This window comes from Pongo pygmaeus, chromosome 23 (genome assembly GCF_028885625.2).
Source record: "Pongo pygmaeus isolate AG05252 chromosome 23, NHGRI_mPonPyg2-v2.0_pri, whole genome shotgun sequence".
NCBI lineage: Eukaryota > Metazoa > Chordata > Mammalia > Primates > Hominidae > Pongo > Pongo pygmaeus.
Window position 1 is genome coordinate 30,328,593 of NC_085931.1, and position 17,343 is coordinate 30,345,935.

The window sequence follows — 17,343 nt, forward strand, 5'->3', positions numbered from 1 at the left end:
AAACTTGTACTTGTATTTGTAAGCAGGATTTCTGGCTAACCAACACATATAAACCTTGAAAAAATATGTGTGTGTGTGTGTGTGTGTGTGTGTGGGTGTGTGTATGTGTGTGTGTGTCTCACAGGAAAGAGATTTTCCTCCCCAGGCAAAGTTTTTGGATAGAATCCCAAAATGCATCACTCACTTCGTCTACCAGATACACAAATGACACGTTAGGACCCATGAAGTGGTATTCACACACAAGCTTCTAGATTCTGCTCACCTTTTCAACGATGATAAGGTCTCCAACTTGGATGTTAGAACTCTTCACCTTCACTGTGCCTGCAAAGCAACAGGTTCAAGATACATCACCATCTTAATTCATTTCAATTCAACGTGTCTTTACAGAGTGCCCAGCCTGCAAACACACAATACACCCAGAAGTACATGCTCCCACACACGGTTGCCAGTGACTCCAGCACCGTTATTTCCTGCCTCTCCAGGAAAGGGCTCAACCGCTGCAGAGGCCGTTGCAGAAATAAATGCCCACTTCACGGGGCACTGGAATAACTTAAGCCCTTCATGAAAGATCATTTATTTGCCTTCAGAGTGACTTAGATGGAAAGTACTGGGGGAAAAAAGTCTTAATTTTCAACACCACTTAACAGTGACTTAGATGCAAAGTACTGGGGGAAAAAAGTCTTAATTTTCAACACCACCAAAAAGAAAGAAGCTAACTAATTCCAAATGACTGATTTACTTTTTAATTTATAACTGCTATATGCTTTGATTTATAGGATTATGATCAGACTATATAATTTTTGCTGGATGTTTAGATAAACAGTAAAAGCTAACATTAAATGCTAATTCTGTGCTCAGAACTGTACAGATCTTGATGGTTTCATTTAAGCTTCACAATAGCCCTCAGAAGAAGGTAGTTCCATCTCCAGCTTTCAGACAAGGAAAGGAGACTCAGGATGTCCCACCTTCCCCCAAAGTCTCAGAGTTAGAACAAGCCAGTGCTGGGATTCACATCTGCATCTGACTCCAGAGTACAGAATAAAAGCAGTGAGTTCCATTCAACCCAAAAAACATGACTGGGCCAGGCACAGTGGCTCACATCTGTAGTCCCAGGACTTTGGAAGGCCGAAGCAGGCAGATGGCTTGAGCCCAGGAGTTCCAAACCAGCCTGGCCACATGTCAAAACCCTGTCTCTACCAAAAATATAAAAATTAGCTGGGTGTGTTGGCACATGCCTGTAGTCCCGGCTATTCGAGAGGCTGATGTGTGGGAGGATCGCTTGTGCCCAGGAGATAGAGGCTGCAGTGAGCCGTGATCATGTCACTCCAGCCTGGGCAACAGTGAGACCCTGTCTCAACAGCCAGACAGCATTTACTGAACACCTGCTGTATGCCAGGCGTTCTAAGGGCTGGGGATACGTGAAACTCAATTCCAGTGGAGGGGAGGAGGCAATAAACAAATAATGGATGAAAGGGGTTGGAGAATCAGAGGGGTGGCTGTCAACAAACTCTCTGTCGGAGAGCTGAGGCCAGAATTAGACAGACGAAGGACACTGTGTTTACCAGTAACTGACAAAAGGCACCCTGAGATGTGAGAAAATGGGACAGGTGAATAAGCTAACAGCATGCACACAGCCAAAGGCCAGAACTCCCTCAGCAAGACATGAAGCATCAGGAAAGCAGGGAATAGCGAGAGATCAAAGTGGAAGGGGCCAGTTGGGGCCAGGTGGCCCCACACCATGAGTGAGCCCAGAGAGGAAGAGAGAATTTATTCTGGTGATAGGTGAAATTCACATACGGGAGCAACACCACAAAATCTTTATGATGCTGCTATCTTGTAACAAGCCCATGTAACTTACAAATGTTCAGCTAAGAGAGAGATAAAAAGTAATTACAGGCCGGGCACCACGGTGGCTCCCCACGTCTGTAATCCCAGCACTTTGGGAGGCCGAGGCAGGTAGATCACCTGAGGTCAGGAGTTCAAGACCAGCCTGGCCAACATGGTGAAATATTGTCTCTACTAAAAATACAAAACTTAGCCAGGCATGGTGACAGGGACGTGTAATCTCAGCTACTGAGGCAGGAGAAACACTTGAACCCGGGAGGTGGAGGTTGCAGTGAGCCAAGATCTCACCCTTGCACTCCAGCCTGGGCAACACAAGCAAAACTCCATCTCAAAAAAAAAAAAAAAAAAAAAAAAGAACTTAAAGACTTAAAAGACACGAAATAATATAAGTGCACAACTCTGGATTTTTAGTGTCTCACATATTTTACATTTTAATATAATTTAATATCATTTATTTTTTAAGTATTTCACTACCATTGAGATTTTTCAGAGCATTCCAATGTTTTCCTATTGAAACAACTCTCTTTAATCAGTTCCATAAGGTTTGTTTTTAACTAATTTTTGTATGTCGTTAAATCTTGTCATTAAACAATAAGTAGAACTGGCATCAAAAGGTCTGATATAAACACTACTGACTTCTTTTTTTTTCTTTTTTAGACGGAGTCTCGCTCTGTCACCCAGGCTGGAGTGCAGTGGCATGATCTCCTCGGCTCACTGCAACCTCCACCTCCTGGATTCAAGCGATTCTTCTGCCTCAGCCTCCAGAGTAGCTGGGACTACAGGCACCCACCACCACGACTGGCTAATTTTTGTAGTTTTAGTAGAGACGGGGTTTCACCATATTGGCCAGGCTGTTCTCGAACTCCTGACCTCGTGATCCACCCGCCTCAGCCTTCCAAAGTGCAGGGATTACAGGCATGAGCCACCACGCCCGGCCAACACTACTGACTTCTAGAAAGCACCCAACTAACAATGGCAAGCTGAACTAACCCTCGATTGCTGGTAAGACTTCTGGACTCTCCTAGTGTGAGTATTTCACCCTACTAAGTGAGCATCTAGCATCTAATGGTACCTCATTTTCATAAAATGTGATGCTAAACTCAATCCAATGACCGGAGCCCTGGCCTGCTAGAGAGAGATCCACTGGCCTCCTTTCATTACGTCTTGGGCTTTGGTCAATACATTTACAGAGAAACTGGAGAACATCCAAGCAGATGATTAGAAATGGGTAAAGAGGCCAGACGCAGTGACTCACACCTGTAATCTCAGCACTTTGGGAGGCTGAGACAGGTGGATCGCTTGAGCCTATTAGTTCAAGACCAGCTTAGGCAATGTGGCAAGACCCTGTCTCTACAACAAACACAAAAGTTAGCCAGGTGTAGTGATGTGCGCCTGTAGTCCCAGCTACTTGGGAGACTGAGGTGGGAGGAATGCTTGAGCCCAGGCGGTCAAGGCTGCTGTGAGCCGAGATTGTGCCACTGTACTGCAGCCTAGGCAAAAGAACAAGACCCTGCCTCAAAAAAAGAGAGAGAGAGAGAGAGAAAGAGCGCCGGGCGTGGTGGCTCACACCTGTAATCTCAGCACTTTGGGAGGCCGAGGTGGGTGGATCACCTGAGGTCAGGAGTTTGAGACCAGCCTCACCAACATGGAGAAACTCCATCTCTACTAATATTAGCCGGATGTGGTGGCACATGCCTGTAATCCCAGCTACTCGTGAGGCTGAAGCAGGAGAATCGCTTGAAGCCGGGAGGCGGAGGTTGCAGTGAGCCCAGTTCGCACCATTGCACTCCAACCTGGGCAACAAGATCGAAACTCTGTCTCAAAAAAAAAGAAAACAGGGAGCGAAAGAAAGAGAGAAATGGGTAAAGAGAGGGTCTAACTGGCAGAACGATTTCATGGCCTGAACCACTCTTCTTGCTCCACTAGGGGGCAAAAGGGAAAACAGACACAGACGTGTCGTTTTTCTGGGAGCTCAGGAAGGTATTACTTGAAAGAAGACCGTAAATTCAATATGGCCCTCAGCGCCAATGAACTTTTCCTTCACCTGAGCTTGCCCCAACTTTCCCAAACATAAATTTACACATTGTCTTTGGTTTTATTACTAAAATTTATGCTGCTGGCCTGGCCCAAATGATCACACCTGGGTTCAGATCTTCAAGCTCTAGTTACAGGTTCCCTCTTAAAATCTAACTCATAGAAGAGCATATGTTTTCATTCTTATTAAATAATAATCGCCTATGTACATGTGTGTACGTTAGCAGGACAGAGGACAAAATCAGGGAGATTCTACTAAAAGGATCGGCAGGGCTTTCTCTGGCACATATATTTTCCAAATTTTTCACATGAATTGTTTTTCCATTAAGCATAAGGTTGCTTTCCTAAGAAGAAAAAAAAATAATTAAAATTAGCTCAAAGTTTTAAGTGACCAGACCCAGATTTTTCCCTTCTGCAAGTGAGTCCTGATTTATGATCCATTCATTTGAACTCTGTCTCTCTCTGTGCATCTGTTCTGCCTCAACAAAAACCCCTTTAATCCTCTGTGTTTGCAGAGCAGTTTCTGAGTAACCCCAGCAGGCCAATCCTTCATGCAAACACACCTACTGTACCCAACTGTCCGTCAGCCAACAGGGCTCTTGCTCCACCTCTAAGGGAGGAAGCAGGAGCCACACCATCATGAGGTCACTTGGGATTTTTAGCCACGGCCATTCATTAGCATTGCAGTGTTTTGGGGGATGAGCCTCAGATCTGCAGCTTGAACAAACACAGATTCCCAGACTCTCCCCTTCTGTTGAGCCACTGCAGAGTGCTGTCAATTTGCCCCATGTTGCCTGTTCTTTTGGTGATCAAAAACATGTAGTCTGGCTGGGCACAGTGGCTCCCAATCCTAGCACTTTGGGAGGCCAAGGCGGGTGGATTGCTTGAGCCCAGGAGTTTGAGACCAGCCTGGGCAGCATGGCAAAACCCTGTCTCTATTTTTTAAAAAAAGTTAAATTAGGCCAGGCGTGGTGGCTCACACCTGTAATCCCAGCACTTTGGGAGGCCGAGGCGGGTGGATCATGAGGTCAGGCGTGCGATATCAGCCCGGCCAACATAGTGAAACCCCGTCTCCACTCAAAATATACAAAATTAGCCGGGCATGGTGGCAGGCGCCTGTAATCCCAGCTACTTAGGAGGCTGAGGCAGGAGAATCGCTTGAACCTGCAAAGGCGGAAGTTGCAGTGAGCAAAGACCATGCCACAGCCCGGGCGACAGTGCGAGACTCTGTCTCAAAAAAAAAAATTAAATATCTGTAGGTACATAGTTTGGGACTTCATGCTTCATGGTGTGTGTGTGTGTGCGTGTGTGTGTGCATGTAATGAGAGAAAATACAAATAAAACCAGAATGAAAAGGAGAAAAAGCAGCAAGAAAAGAAATAAAAAAGCAGATACTGTTATTTATATTCCCATATTTACTAGGAGTTTTCCACCAGCCAGGCCCTAGGCTTGGCTGTCAGTATTTGACTAAAATGTCCCTCTCTAATGGAGCTCTCAAGTTGGTAGGGAGAAAGAGGGAGAAAAGAGAGACCAAAGTCAGAAGTGAGGAATCACTGGGCATTCAGTGGTCAGAACTGACTCCCAGAATGAAAAAATTGGCAAGGGTGTGGAAAGGGCTCAAAACACATGATTTTTCTAACTTCACAGCAACCACTGTTCTGAGTCTTTTACGAACATTGTTGCAAAAAAGGGGAAGAACAAGATACGGAGAAGCAACCTGACAGAAAGGTTCTTGTCTTCCTAAGAAAGTAACAGGAGAAAGAAAAAATAGCACATTGATAGCAATTGTTACCAATCTCAAAAAAGGGCAGGAATTCTCCCTACCGTTGATCTGACAGGAAACAAAATGCCCTCCCAACAGGCCTCCGGCAGGCACACTTCCCAAGCGCTCCTTGGTTTTTTTGTTGTTGTTGTTTTGTTTTGGTCTCATCTTCCCCAGAGACTCCTAAGATGGAAAAGGGACCAATACACAGAGCTCCCAGCTTGGGCGATGCTTCACTGTTAATGTCTTAAAATTCTTGGTCAGTTTTGTGTTTTTTTAAACTCAAGATCTAACCACCTGATCTTAATACTTTTTGAACAACCCCACCTCCCACCGCAATTTTCATTTTTCACTGGTTCCCACAAATTATGTAGCTGGTCCAGAAGTGAAGTAAAAACACCCAATATCTTCTTCATCAAGTGCACAGGAAAACCTGGCCCTGTCCTAAGAACCGAGGCCACAGAACTCTGAACTTCTCCTGTAACACCCCATCTCCAATATCGAGGCTCTAAGATTTTTAAACGCATTTGCAGAAATTCTACAAAAGGTAAGAGATTTTTGCAAAAGTTAAGCGGAAAATTCTCTGCCTGCCACATCCTAAATCATTGAAAGTCTTCTAATAAATCTATCCCTTTCAGCTTTCGCCACTTCACCCAAGTCGTCTCTCAATCAGAGTTTATAACGGGGAACAAACTTCCAATTATTAGAGCTGTTTATTTCTGTAGCGATGGACCCCCAAGCCTTTCATAAGCAAACCTATTGAGCCCAAACCATGCCTTTCATGGATGACAGCTTCAGAATAAGAGCAGTTTGTCTACATTGCAGGGAGAAACCAGATGTTTCCCTTGAGTCGAAACAAGCAAATGACAATTCAGTCAAACTGCAGAATATCCTACCAAAAAAATTTTTTAATAAATTCCAGGGCAGTAGTATGTGCGGGCCTATTTTTTGATCCTGAACACCTCCAACTATAACTTGTATTTTTCATTGTTCATGCAGGACATTGATTGCTTTTGTAGATCTCTAACAACAGTCTCCATGCACTAACCCTGGTTAATGTATTACTCTTTAACTCACACTCTAATCTAACCGTGACAGTGATGAGTTGTAAATTCTGCTTCATGTGTACATTTCCTGGGGTTGACATGAAAACGCCTCTGCAGACCCAGCAGAGTTCAGAGTTTTAAAGTTGAAATTTTCATATTCAAATAGAGTTGTCTGCATTCCCCAAAGCCAAAGAAAAGACTTATTTGAAAACAGGCAAAGAGTTGAAAGGATTATTATAAATAATCACTACCACTTCCTGGGGCTTTTGTTTAAATAGTGGGAACTTAAAAAAAAAAAAAAAAAAAAGGCTGCAGTTTAAATGTAACAAGTTTATACCCAACAGTGGCTTTTAAAATAAATATATAAATGGTCTTGCCGGTTTATGGTGCCCAGAAATGATGACGCAGACGAACACCCTTACAGGGAGAAATAAATACCTTTTGGGAATAACAGTGCAATTTGCAAGTTTGAGTTTTTGGTGTTTTTTGGTTTTTTTAATTAAACAATAGATCAGTTCACCAATGACTTGTACTAAAATGAAATTGAGTACTTTGAAAGGAAAATCTGAACTTTGTGGATCTTAAATAACTTTATATCTGGGCCGGGCGCAGTGGCTCAGGCCTGTAATCCCAGCACTTTGGGAGGCTGAAGCAGGCAGATCACCTGTGGTCGGGAGTTCAAGACCAGCCTGACTCACATGGAGAAACACCGTCTCTACTAAAAATACAAAATTAGCTGGGCATGGTGGCGCATGCCTGTAATCCCAGCTACTCAGGAGGCTGAGGCAGGAGAATCGCTTGCACCCAGAAGGCAGAGGTTGTGGTAAGCCGAGATCGCGCCATTGCACTCTAGCCTGGGCAACAAAAGTGAAACTCCATCTCAAAAAAAAAAAAAAAAAAAAAAAAAACAACAACTTTATATCTGTACCAGGCAGTATGAAAAAGTATTCAGCAAAATCTGTTATAAATAAGACTCACTCGTACCTGCTGATGCTCTGAATCTTAGACAAGGGAAGTTTGGGAAGGGAATTCTTTGCTCACTGAATTGTCTTTGAGGTCCTTAGTGAAGGATCTTTGCAGCAGTTTTGCTGCAGTAACATTGAAAAGTCTATCAATACCATTCTCTTCTTTAAAAAAAATCATAATGCATATCTTAGTGTTCTCCATGTCTGGACAGAGTTTATACTTTGAAACATAAGTAGTACTTGTGTTTAGGAATATAAAGTTTCAATTTAGTTAATTATTGGCTAAACAATTCCCCATTAATGAATGTACCTTCCCTACATTATTATACCTTCTGATTAACCACAATGACATACAACTCCAAAAGAGAAAAAGGTGCATTCTTAGGTCTTGAAATTTAAGTCACATTAATTGCAATCCTAGATAATGGTACAACATGGGTTTTGTGCTACACTGAAAAAATTGTTGTCTCTTGTTACTCAAGAGATCCTTGAGGTTACAGGTGATTCTGTAAATGAGAAAGAGTAAGCAGAGAGCATTGCTCAACTATCTAAAAAGAAGTGGAAAAGGAAAGATAATCAGGTCGATTTTTTATACCACATATGTAGGAGAAAGCTGAAGATATGCAAAAGAGCATAGACCTTTGGCTTATGACTTATGGTCAGCCTGCCCAGATGTCCCCAGCAGGAAAGAAGCATCAGCAATTGTGTTAATTATGCCTCTGTTTGCACTTCTTTCAAGGCTAATTGTCCGCTTGCTTCACTTAGCCGTTGATCAGAAGTTAGTCTGGGAAAGCATTCCTGGTATGAACACCCATGGAATTCATCTTGTGAAAATGCAAAACCCATTTCCCTCACCACCTGTGATAATCGAGGCAACCCCCCACCCCCATTAAACTTTTGGTTTGGGGAAGGCAAGTATAAAGAGAAATAATTCCTTCACTAATTATTCTTTTCCAATCCAACCCAATTCTCTTGAGTAACAAAACCAAGTTTTGCTGGGTCTGCTACATCTCCAAGATCTTCTCCTTTCTGGCTTTATTTCCAGTGCCACTGAATGCTATTAATTTAGGAAGACAGCTCTATAATTAAAACCATAAAAACTCATAAAGGTCTAAGAACTGCTCTTAAGTCTCTGATGTTTAAATGTGAATTTTTAAGTAGGAGGAAAGGGATGCTTGTTTATCCAAAAGCACTACCCCATGTGGCTGTCAACAGTTTGTCCATCTGACAATGAGGCTAGACTGATAGGTTTCTTTGGACTCAGAGATATGTTTTAAAATGACTCAAATCTTAAAAGCACCTCTGTAGCATATGTATTAAGGCTGAACACTGTAGCAATTGTTGAGATATTATATGCAAAAGTGCTGAGCTCAGCTCCTGGCACATAGTAGGTACCTTGACTTAAAGGCTAAGGTTTTACATGTAAACAAGCCTGGGTTCACATCCCAGCTCTGCCCTTTGCTAGCTCATCATCCCAGACAGGATGCTTTTCCTCTCTTTTGTTATAGGGGCCCTCAGCCATGAACCTACCAATGAGTGAGAGAAAGAAATTTTTTCATTCCCTACATCCACACCCATAAAAGCTACCTTCACAGGGCTATCTAGAAGACTACAGATTAGGCTGGGCACGTTGGCTCATGCCTGTAATCCCAACACTTTGGGAAGCCAAGGCAGGAGGATCACTTGAGCCCAGGAGTTCGAGACCAGCCTGGGCAACCTCATCTCTACAAAGAATTAAAAAGTTAGCCAGGTATAGTGACATGCAACTATGGTCCCAGTTACTTGAGAGGCTGAAGTGGGAGAATCACTTAAGCCTGGACAGTAGAGACTGCAGTGAACTGTGACTGTGCCACTGTACTCCAGCCTGGGTGACAGAGTGAGATCCCATTTCAAAAATAAAGAACAAAAAGAAACTACAGACTAAACCTTATCTAGCACCTGGCTAGCTGATGGCAGGTAGCCTTTCTTCATTTTTTCTCCTGCTTCTTAATTTGAACAGCAGTTTTTCAAACAGCTCAGTGCCACCTTTTTCCTATAGCATGCCTGTACTGTATATGAATTCTTGAAACACAGAATCAACCATAGCCTCAGGTTCTCACTGGCCTGTGTGGTCTTTTCTGGAGAGGCTCAAGAAACTTAGCCTAATTGGGAACAGCAACCTGGTATTGGAACCTGAGGTTCTGTAGCCTGCCACCCCAGCTGTCACAGGCTGCAGCTTTGCATTCGACTTGATGCTCTTTTTGGAGAACTCTTTACCAAGGCATGCCATCTGAGTCCTGGCCTGAGTTCCATGTTCAGGAGGGTCCCGTACTTGGTCTAATGCCCTGCTGTTGCCATCTTGAGATTCTTAATAATTTCTGAATAAGGGTCCCACATGTTCATTTGCATTGGGTCCCACAAATCATGTAGCCAGTCCTGCTCTCTTCCTTCCTCTAAGACTCAAGATGAAGGTCACCTCTTCTGGAAAGACATCACCAGATTCTCTCTGATGGACTCCCATCACCCCTGGCTCATACCTCCATTAATCCACCCACTGACACTTAAGAAATGCCTGCTTCAATACCATCCACACTGGCCTCTCTCCACAATGCCAAGTCCCAAGGCACAGTGCTGAGCCCTTCCCATGCAAGAGCTTCACTTACAGCAACCCTCTAAGGTAGGTGCTATCATTTTCCCTGATGTAGATTCATTTACTGAGAACTTAAAGGATCTACCCAGGTGGAAGCAGGACTCCTGAACCCTGGCACAGCAAGTTTGGAGCCACTACTTTCAAATCCTGGGAACAATGCTCAGAACCGAGAATGCAGTGGACAGAAAGGGGACATTCCTTATGAGGATCACCACACTCATACCACTTTTTGTAATTATCTGTCTACAGGCCTGAATACCTCACTGGATTATAACTTCCTGGGACCCCAGGCTCTCACGTTCATCTCTGTGATGCAGAAACCTAGCATAGACTTGGTACATGATGAAGTCTCAACTGTGCGTGTGCGCGTGTGTGTGTGTGTGTGTGTGTAGCGTGTATTTTAGAGATGGAGTCTGGCTCTGTCCCCCAGTCTAGAGTACGGTGATGTGATCATGGCTCACTGCAGTGTTCAACTCCTGGCCTCAAGCAATCCTCCTACCTCAGCCTCCCAAAGTGCTGGCATTACAGGCATGAGTCACTGTGCCCAACCAAATATTTCCTAAAATAATGACTAAAAGGTCATTTCCATGTAGATAGCTAATTTGATTATCAAAGTACTTCAAATACATTTTATTAAGCCATGGCAGTTGTATCAAAAATTAATCCAATTGATGTTGTTCGAGATACACCTTGGCTGGGCACAGTGGCTCACACCTGTAATCCCAGCACTTTGGGAGGGTGAGGTGGGTGCCATCACTTGAGCTCAGAAGTTCGAAACCAGCCTGGGCAACATGGCAAAACCCCATCTCCAAGATTAAAAAAAAAAAAAAAAAAAGATATACCTTGATTGAAATAAGATTATCTAAAATGTTGAAAACTAAAACAAAGCAACAACAATAAAAAAAAAAACCTGTCATCCATTTTTCCTCCCAATAATGAGTTCCTATTAATGAGGATTTTAATTCAGCTGTTTAAAATTACTAGCCAGGCGTGGTGGCTCACACCTGTAATCCCAGACCTTTGGGAGGCTGAGGTGGGCGGGTCACTTGAGCCTAGGAGCTCGAGACCAGCCTGGCCAATATGGCGAAACCTCGTCTCTATTAAAAATACAAAAATTAGCCAGGCATGGTGGCACACACCCGTAATCCCAGCTACTTGAGTGGCCGAGGCAGGGAGAGAACTGCTTGAATCCAGGAGGTGGAGGTTGCAGTGAGCTGAGATCACACTACTGCACTCTAGCCTGGGCGACACAGCAAGACTCTGTCTCAATAAATAAACAAATAAATAAATAAATAAATCTAGTTTTGAGGCCACATCCAACAAATACAAATGGAGGGACAGGACACAAAGTAACTGCTTTGAAACCGGCCTGTCCTCTTCGAAATGTCAAGATCATGAAAGACAAAGAAAACCAAGGAGCTCTGCCAGGCTAGAGGAGACCAAGGAGAGAGGACAACTAAATATAACTGACAAACCTGGTCTGTTCCTGAACTAAGAAAAAAATGCTATCAAAGGACATTTTATGGACAAATGGCAAAATTTTAAAAAGGATTGTAAATTAGATTAATAGCAATATATTGATGCTCAATTTATTTGATTTTGGTAATTGTACATAACTGTGTTATATAAGAGAAACGTCCTTTAAGGAATTAAGCACTTAAGTATTTAGGCACAAAAGGGAATGTCTGCAACTTGTCTCAAATGACCCCAGATATATCTATATGTATATGGACATGGGGGGAAACAAAGTATTAAAAAGCAACTGTGGCCAGGCACAGTGGCTCACACCTGTAATCCCAACACTTTGGGAGGCTGAGGTGGGCGGACTGCCTGAGGTCAGGAGTTCAAGACCAGCCTGGCTAACATGGTGAAAACCCGTCTCTACTGAAAATACAAAAATTAGCAGGGCATGGTGGTGCACACCTGTAATCCCAGCTACTCGGGAGGCTCAGGCAGGAGAATTGCTTCAACCCAGGAGGCAGAAGTTGCAGTGAGCGGAGATCGCGCCATTGCATTCCAGCCTGCGCAAGGGGGTTCGGTGGGGAAGAAAAAAAGCAACTGTGCAGCCTGGGCAACATGGCAACCCCATCTCTACAAATAAAAAATAGAAATTTAGCAGGGCATGGTGGTGTGCACCTGTAGTCCCAACTACTCAGAGGCTGAAGTGAGAAGACTGCTTGAGCCTGGAAGGCGGAGGTTGCAGTGAGTCCAGATCCCACCACTGCACTCCAACCCGGATGACACAGTGAGATCCTGTCTCTAAATAAATAAACAACTGTGGTGAAATATCACAATTCATGAATCTGGGTTAAGGGCATATTGGAATTCTCCATACAATTCTTGCAAATTTTTTGCTTGTTAGGATTTATTGCAAAAACAAATTTTAAAATTTAACTATAATAATACAAGTACTGCTATTATTATTCATCATAAAAAGATGTAGCAGGTAGGTAAACACCATGGCCTATAGATTCTGACTCCTGGCCATTTTCACCCCACAAAATACTGTTGAAAAGAACATTTTAAGACCTCATGTGAGGCCAGGCGCAGTGGCTCACACCTGTAATCCCAGTACTCTGGGAGGCTGAGGCAGGTGGATCACCTGAGGCCAGGAGTTCAAGACCAGCGCAGCCAACATGGTGAAACCCCATCTCTACTAAAAATACAAAAAAATTAGCTGGGCGTGATAGCGGGCGCCTGTAATCCCAGCCAGGAGGCTGAGGCAGGAGAATCGCTTAAACCCGGGAGGTGGAGGTTGCAGTGAGCCGAGATCACGAAATTGCACTCCAGCTTGGGCAACAAGAGCGAAACTACATCTTAAAAAAAAAAAGACTTCATGTGATAGAAAGAAAACAGTCCATCATGAATATACTCATACATACTTATTTCATTTTGCTTTGGAACTTACTAAGTGAAGATGGTGAAGTTTTGCTCAAGGAAATATTATGAAGGAATTCGACAGGAAAGTCAAAAAAGGCTTCTTTTTCTCCCTCTTCCCTGCAATCTCCCAGTTTAGGTTTGCTACCCTGGCCGTCCCCGCAAAGCGTATCAAATAACTAAACTCGCCTCATCACTTTCCAAGCTGACAGTTTCTTCAGTGTTTTCTTGGGCTTTCACAACAAACTGCAGTGCTAGGGTCTGGGTTAATATTCAGAACTGTGCTCTGTTTTCCCTACAGTGGCATTGGCATGACAATGGACACCAGGGGCCACAAAGGGAGACCCACAAAGGAGACAAGTTTTTAATGCTAGAGCCATCTGCCAATTCTCCTTAGGATCTTTTCAAGAGCTGAGTGAAGTTAAAGTAAGAGCTGCGAAGGGGTGTGCAGTGGAGGGCAGAAAAATCATTCACGGGAAAAGCAATTGCAATATGAAAAGAACCAAAGGAGGGTCGAAGCCTGGATGGATGAATGAATGGAATCCAAAGGCCTCTTCTCTTGAGCTCTAAAGAGATCCACCGCACTCTCTCCGATGGGGCTTTTGTTGGTTGCCAAGCATTTTAAATGTCATAGTAAGAATATGTTATTAAAGGAGGATTTAATATACACGAACCACACACAAAAAAAGCCCTCCAGAAGGGTCTTCTGACTACTCACGCGGAAAGCCCAAGCCACCTGCCTCTGCAAAGATTACACTGATTCTTTTTCTTTTGGTAGCAACATGTCCTAAATACAGTAGTTTAGCATGAATAAAGAATTTCTTTACCAACTCTAAATTCCCCCTTCTCCCAGAGACGTGCATATTTTTAAGACCACCAACTATGACAATGTATTCAAATACACTAAAACAAAGTATTTTCATACCCTTGGGAAATATAATTAAAATCTGCATTTTTTTTTAGCCCAAAACATACACCTCTGACATTTTTCCCAAAAAGGAAAACTCTACTGAAAACCCTGAAGGAACCGTGTGGATGGACTGCTTCCTTGGAAGCATAAAGCACTTAACAGCAGTTCAGACCTTGACTCAGGTGCTAAGTCCCTTGGCATCTAACCATCTTCTCTCTTTCCAAATTCTCAATTTCCTGAAGGCAAGGCACAGCCTTTATTCCCCTCCACCTCTTTAAACAGCATTAATCCCTGAATGGGATCAGTCATCTTAGGGGACAATCGAATAGACTTTCCTTGGCCAGATTAGCAAACTTTAGGTAACATTCTCTCATTTCTGAATGCAACCTTACAGTAAATCTATTGTAGTCAGAAACAGACGTCAACACTGGCTGGGCTGTTTCGCGGCCTTTTCACCGTGTGTTTGAGTGGGTTTTTAAGTTCTAGCATTTAAAATGCACATATCTTGCGGGGGCGGGGGAGGGGGTCAGTGATTAAAGGATTTTCATATCCCTGGGAAATGTTATTAAAATTTCAATTTCAATTTTTTTTTCTTTTTTTTTTTGAGATGGAGTTTCCCTCTTGTCACCCAGGCTGGAGTGCAATGGCATGATCTTGGCTCACTGCAGCCTCCGCCTCCCAGATTCAAGTGAGTCTCCTGCCTCAGCCTCCGGAGTAGCTGGGATTACAGATGTATGCAACCACGCCCAGCTAATTTTTTTTGTATTTTTAGTAGAGACAGGGTTTCACCGTGTTAGCCAGGATGGTCTCAATCTCCAGACCTCGTGATCCGCCCTCCTCAGCCTCCCTAAGTGCTGGGATTACAGGCGTGAGCCACTGTACTGGGCCAAAATTTCAATTTTTTGTTTTTGAGCCCAAAACATATAACTCTGACATACACAACTAGTCATTTATTTTTGGATCAGACTCCATGCTCTGCAGGCCTCAATTTCCAGAATTTATAAAATGCCTTCAAAGAAATCTTCACGGATGCAGTTATTTACCTAAATCGGTTGCCTTTCTAAAAAGTAAACTAGCAACAGTTTAATCACTGCTGAAAGAGTATCTTTGAAAACGGTTTGCAGCCTCCCATGTGAACAGCAGGGGCGCCCTCCTCCCCGCTTCAGCCGGCCGGCAGAAAGGGAAAGGGATTAGCCAGCCGGGATGCCAGCACACAAAATGTAATTCCAGGTTGATGACACGTAGTTATTTGACAAGACCAACACCAAGAGGCCTGTGGATGCCGCCAGGGCCTGGTGGGACCCCGTCAACCTGTCATCCAGGGCAGATGGAGGCCTCCCTGGTGCTGGAGTAACCAAGCGACTGTTCGGCCACGTGGCATTCCCACACCCGCGGCCCGGGCCTTGAACTCTTCTCCCCTGACTGTCAACGGCCCGTGATTGAGCTGCAACCCTGTGGCCCAGGAGCCAGAAGGCTGACCTCGTGCTGTGAGCCGGCTGTAGACCTGGGAGTTGACTTCCTTGTCCCACACGTAGCATTGGATCTCCTCCACCGCCTCACGGATGACAGTGATGGCCAGCACGAAACCCTGCAGAGAGACGACATGAGTCTTGCTACAGGCAGTGAGCCCTGCTGCAGCCAACCATCCCCTCCTGGTGCCAGGGGCAGAAAAGGCGAGAGGCCACTTGAGAGGGCAGGGGGGCAGGACCTGTGAATTATTCCAAATGCACACGCCGCTGCAAGCCCCCCTCTCTGAATCTGTCTTAGGGAACACGCACTCCCGAACACAACCTGGAGAAACACTATCCTAGAGAAACACTCACTGCCACACACGCACAAGCAAGTCCATATTCACCACCTCAGGGAGAGGGTGACACACACAGGAACACTCAAACTGTCCCTCCACAAGCAAGCAATGGTGACCGCTAACACTGTCTCTCACCCACCATGTGCTGGGCACTATTGGAAGTGCACTTCATCCTCACAACAACCCTGAGATATGCTCCTATAACTGAGATCCCCATGCAGATGAGGAAACTGAGGCACAGAGAGGCTGAGTAATCTTGCCCAAAGACATAAAGCTACTAAGTGATAAATGGGAACTGAAATGTAGGAAATCTTAATCTTTACTGACACTGTATCTAGAGAAACTTAGGTGGATGGAGCCAGTAAGAGGGACCACCAGGCAACAGTTAAACAGAATAAGATACATCCATTGCATTCACAGAGCCAAGTGGAAAAAATCCATCTTTCAGGACATACACTAGAACCCCATTCATATAAATAGCAACAAAGATTCTATACAATTAAATGTTTTCCAATTTCCTTAACTACAGGTTAGATTTCTCTACCAGGAAGGAGACTAGAATCAGGACAGGGAGGGACTGAAAGGAGCTTCAGCCTATCTGTAATGTCCTCAGATTTTTGTTTTGTTTGTTTGTTGGAGTCTCACTCTGTCGCCAGGCTGGAGTGCAGTGGCTCGATCTCGGCTCACTGCATCCTCCACCTCCCGGGTTCAAGTGATTCTCCTGCCTCAGCCTCTCGAGTAGCTGGGACTACAGATGCACACCACCATGCCCAGCTAATTTTTGTCTTTTTAGTAGAGACCAGGTTTCACCATATTGGCCAGGATGGTCTCGATCTCTTGACCTTGTGATCCGCCCACCTCGGCCTCCCAAAGTGCTGGGATTACAGGGTTTTTTTGTTTGTTTTGAGATAGGGTCTCGTTCTGTCACCCAGGCAGGAGTGCAGTAGCATGACCTTGGCTCACTGCAATCTCCACCTCCCGGGCTCAAGAGATCCTCCTGCCTCAGCCTCCGGAGTAGCTGGGACCACAGGTGTGTGTGCCACCATGCCTGGCTAATTTTTGTATTTTTGGTAGAGATGGTTTGTTGTTGTTGTTGTTGTTGTCGTTGTTACAGAGTCTCACTCTGCTACCCAGGATGGAATGCAGTGGCACCATCTCGGCTCACTGCAACCTCCGCCTCCTGGGCTCAAGCGATTCTCTTGCCTCAGCCTCCCTAGTAGCTGGTATTACAGGTACCCACCACCATGCCCAGCTAATTTTTGTATTTTTACTAGAGACAGGGTTTCACCATGTTGGCCAGGCTGGTCTTGAACTCCTGACCTCAGGTGATCCACCCGCCTCGGCCTCCCAAAGTGCTGGGATTACAGGCGTGAGCCACCACGCCCAGCAGAGATGGGTTTTTGCCATGTTGCCCAGGCTGGTCCTGAACTCCTGAGCTCACGCAATTCACCCACCTCAGCCTCCCAAA

General features: G+C 44.5%; 1 protein-coding gene across 8 annotated transcripts in view; it reads right to left on the minus strand.

Moving 5' to 3' along the window:
* Positions 1-17,343, minus strand: part of LOC134739258 (cytospin-A-like) — a 177,432-nt gene that overhangs the window by 67,673 nt on the left and 92,416 nt on the right. For 7 of the 8 annotated variants that reach the window (XR_010125866.1, XM_063662787.1, XM_063662786.1 and 4 more), the window contains one exon: positions 263-321. Coding sequence is in view for 6 of the 8 variants with exons in the window: in XM_063662787.1 (XP_063518857.1) it covers positions 263-321 (59 nt within the window). In the remaining 2 variants the exon portion in view is untranslated. Of the gene's footprint in view, positions 1-262; positions 322-15,547; positions 15,657-17,343 lie in introns of those variants that run through there. The other variant, XR_010125867.1, reaches the window with a different exon arrangement.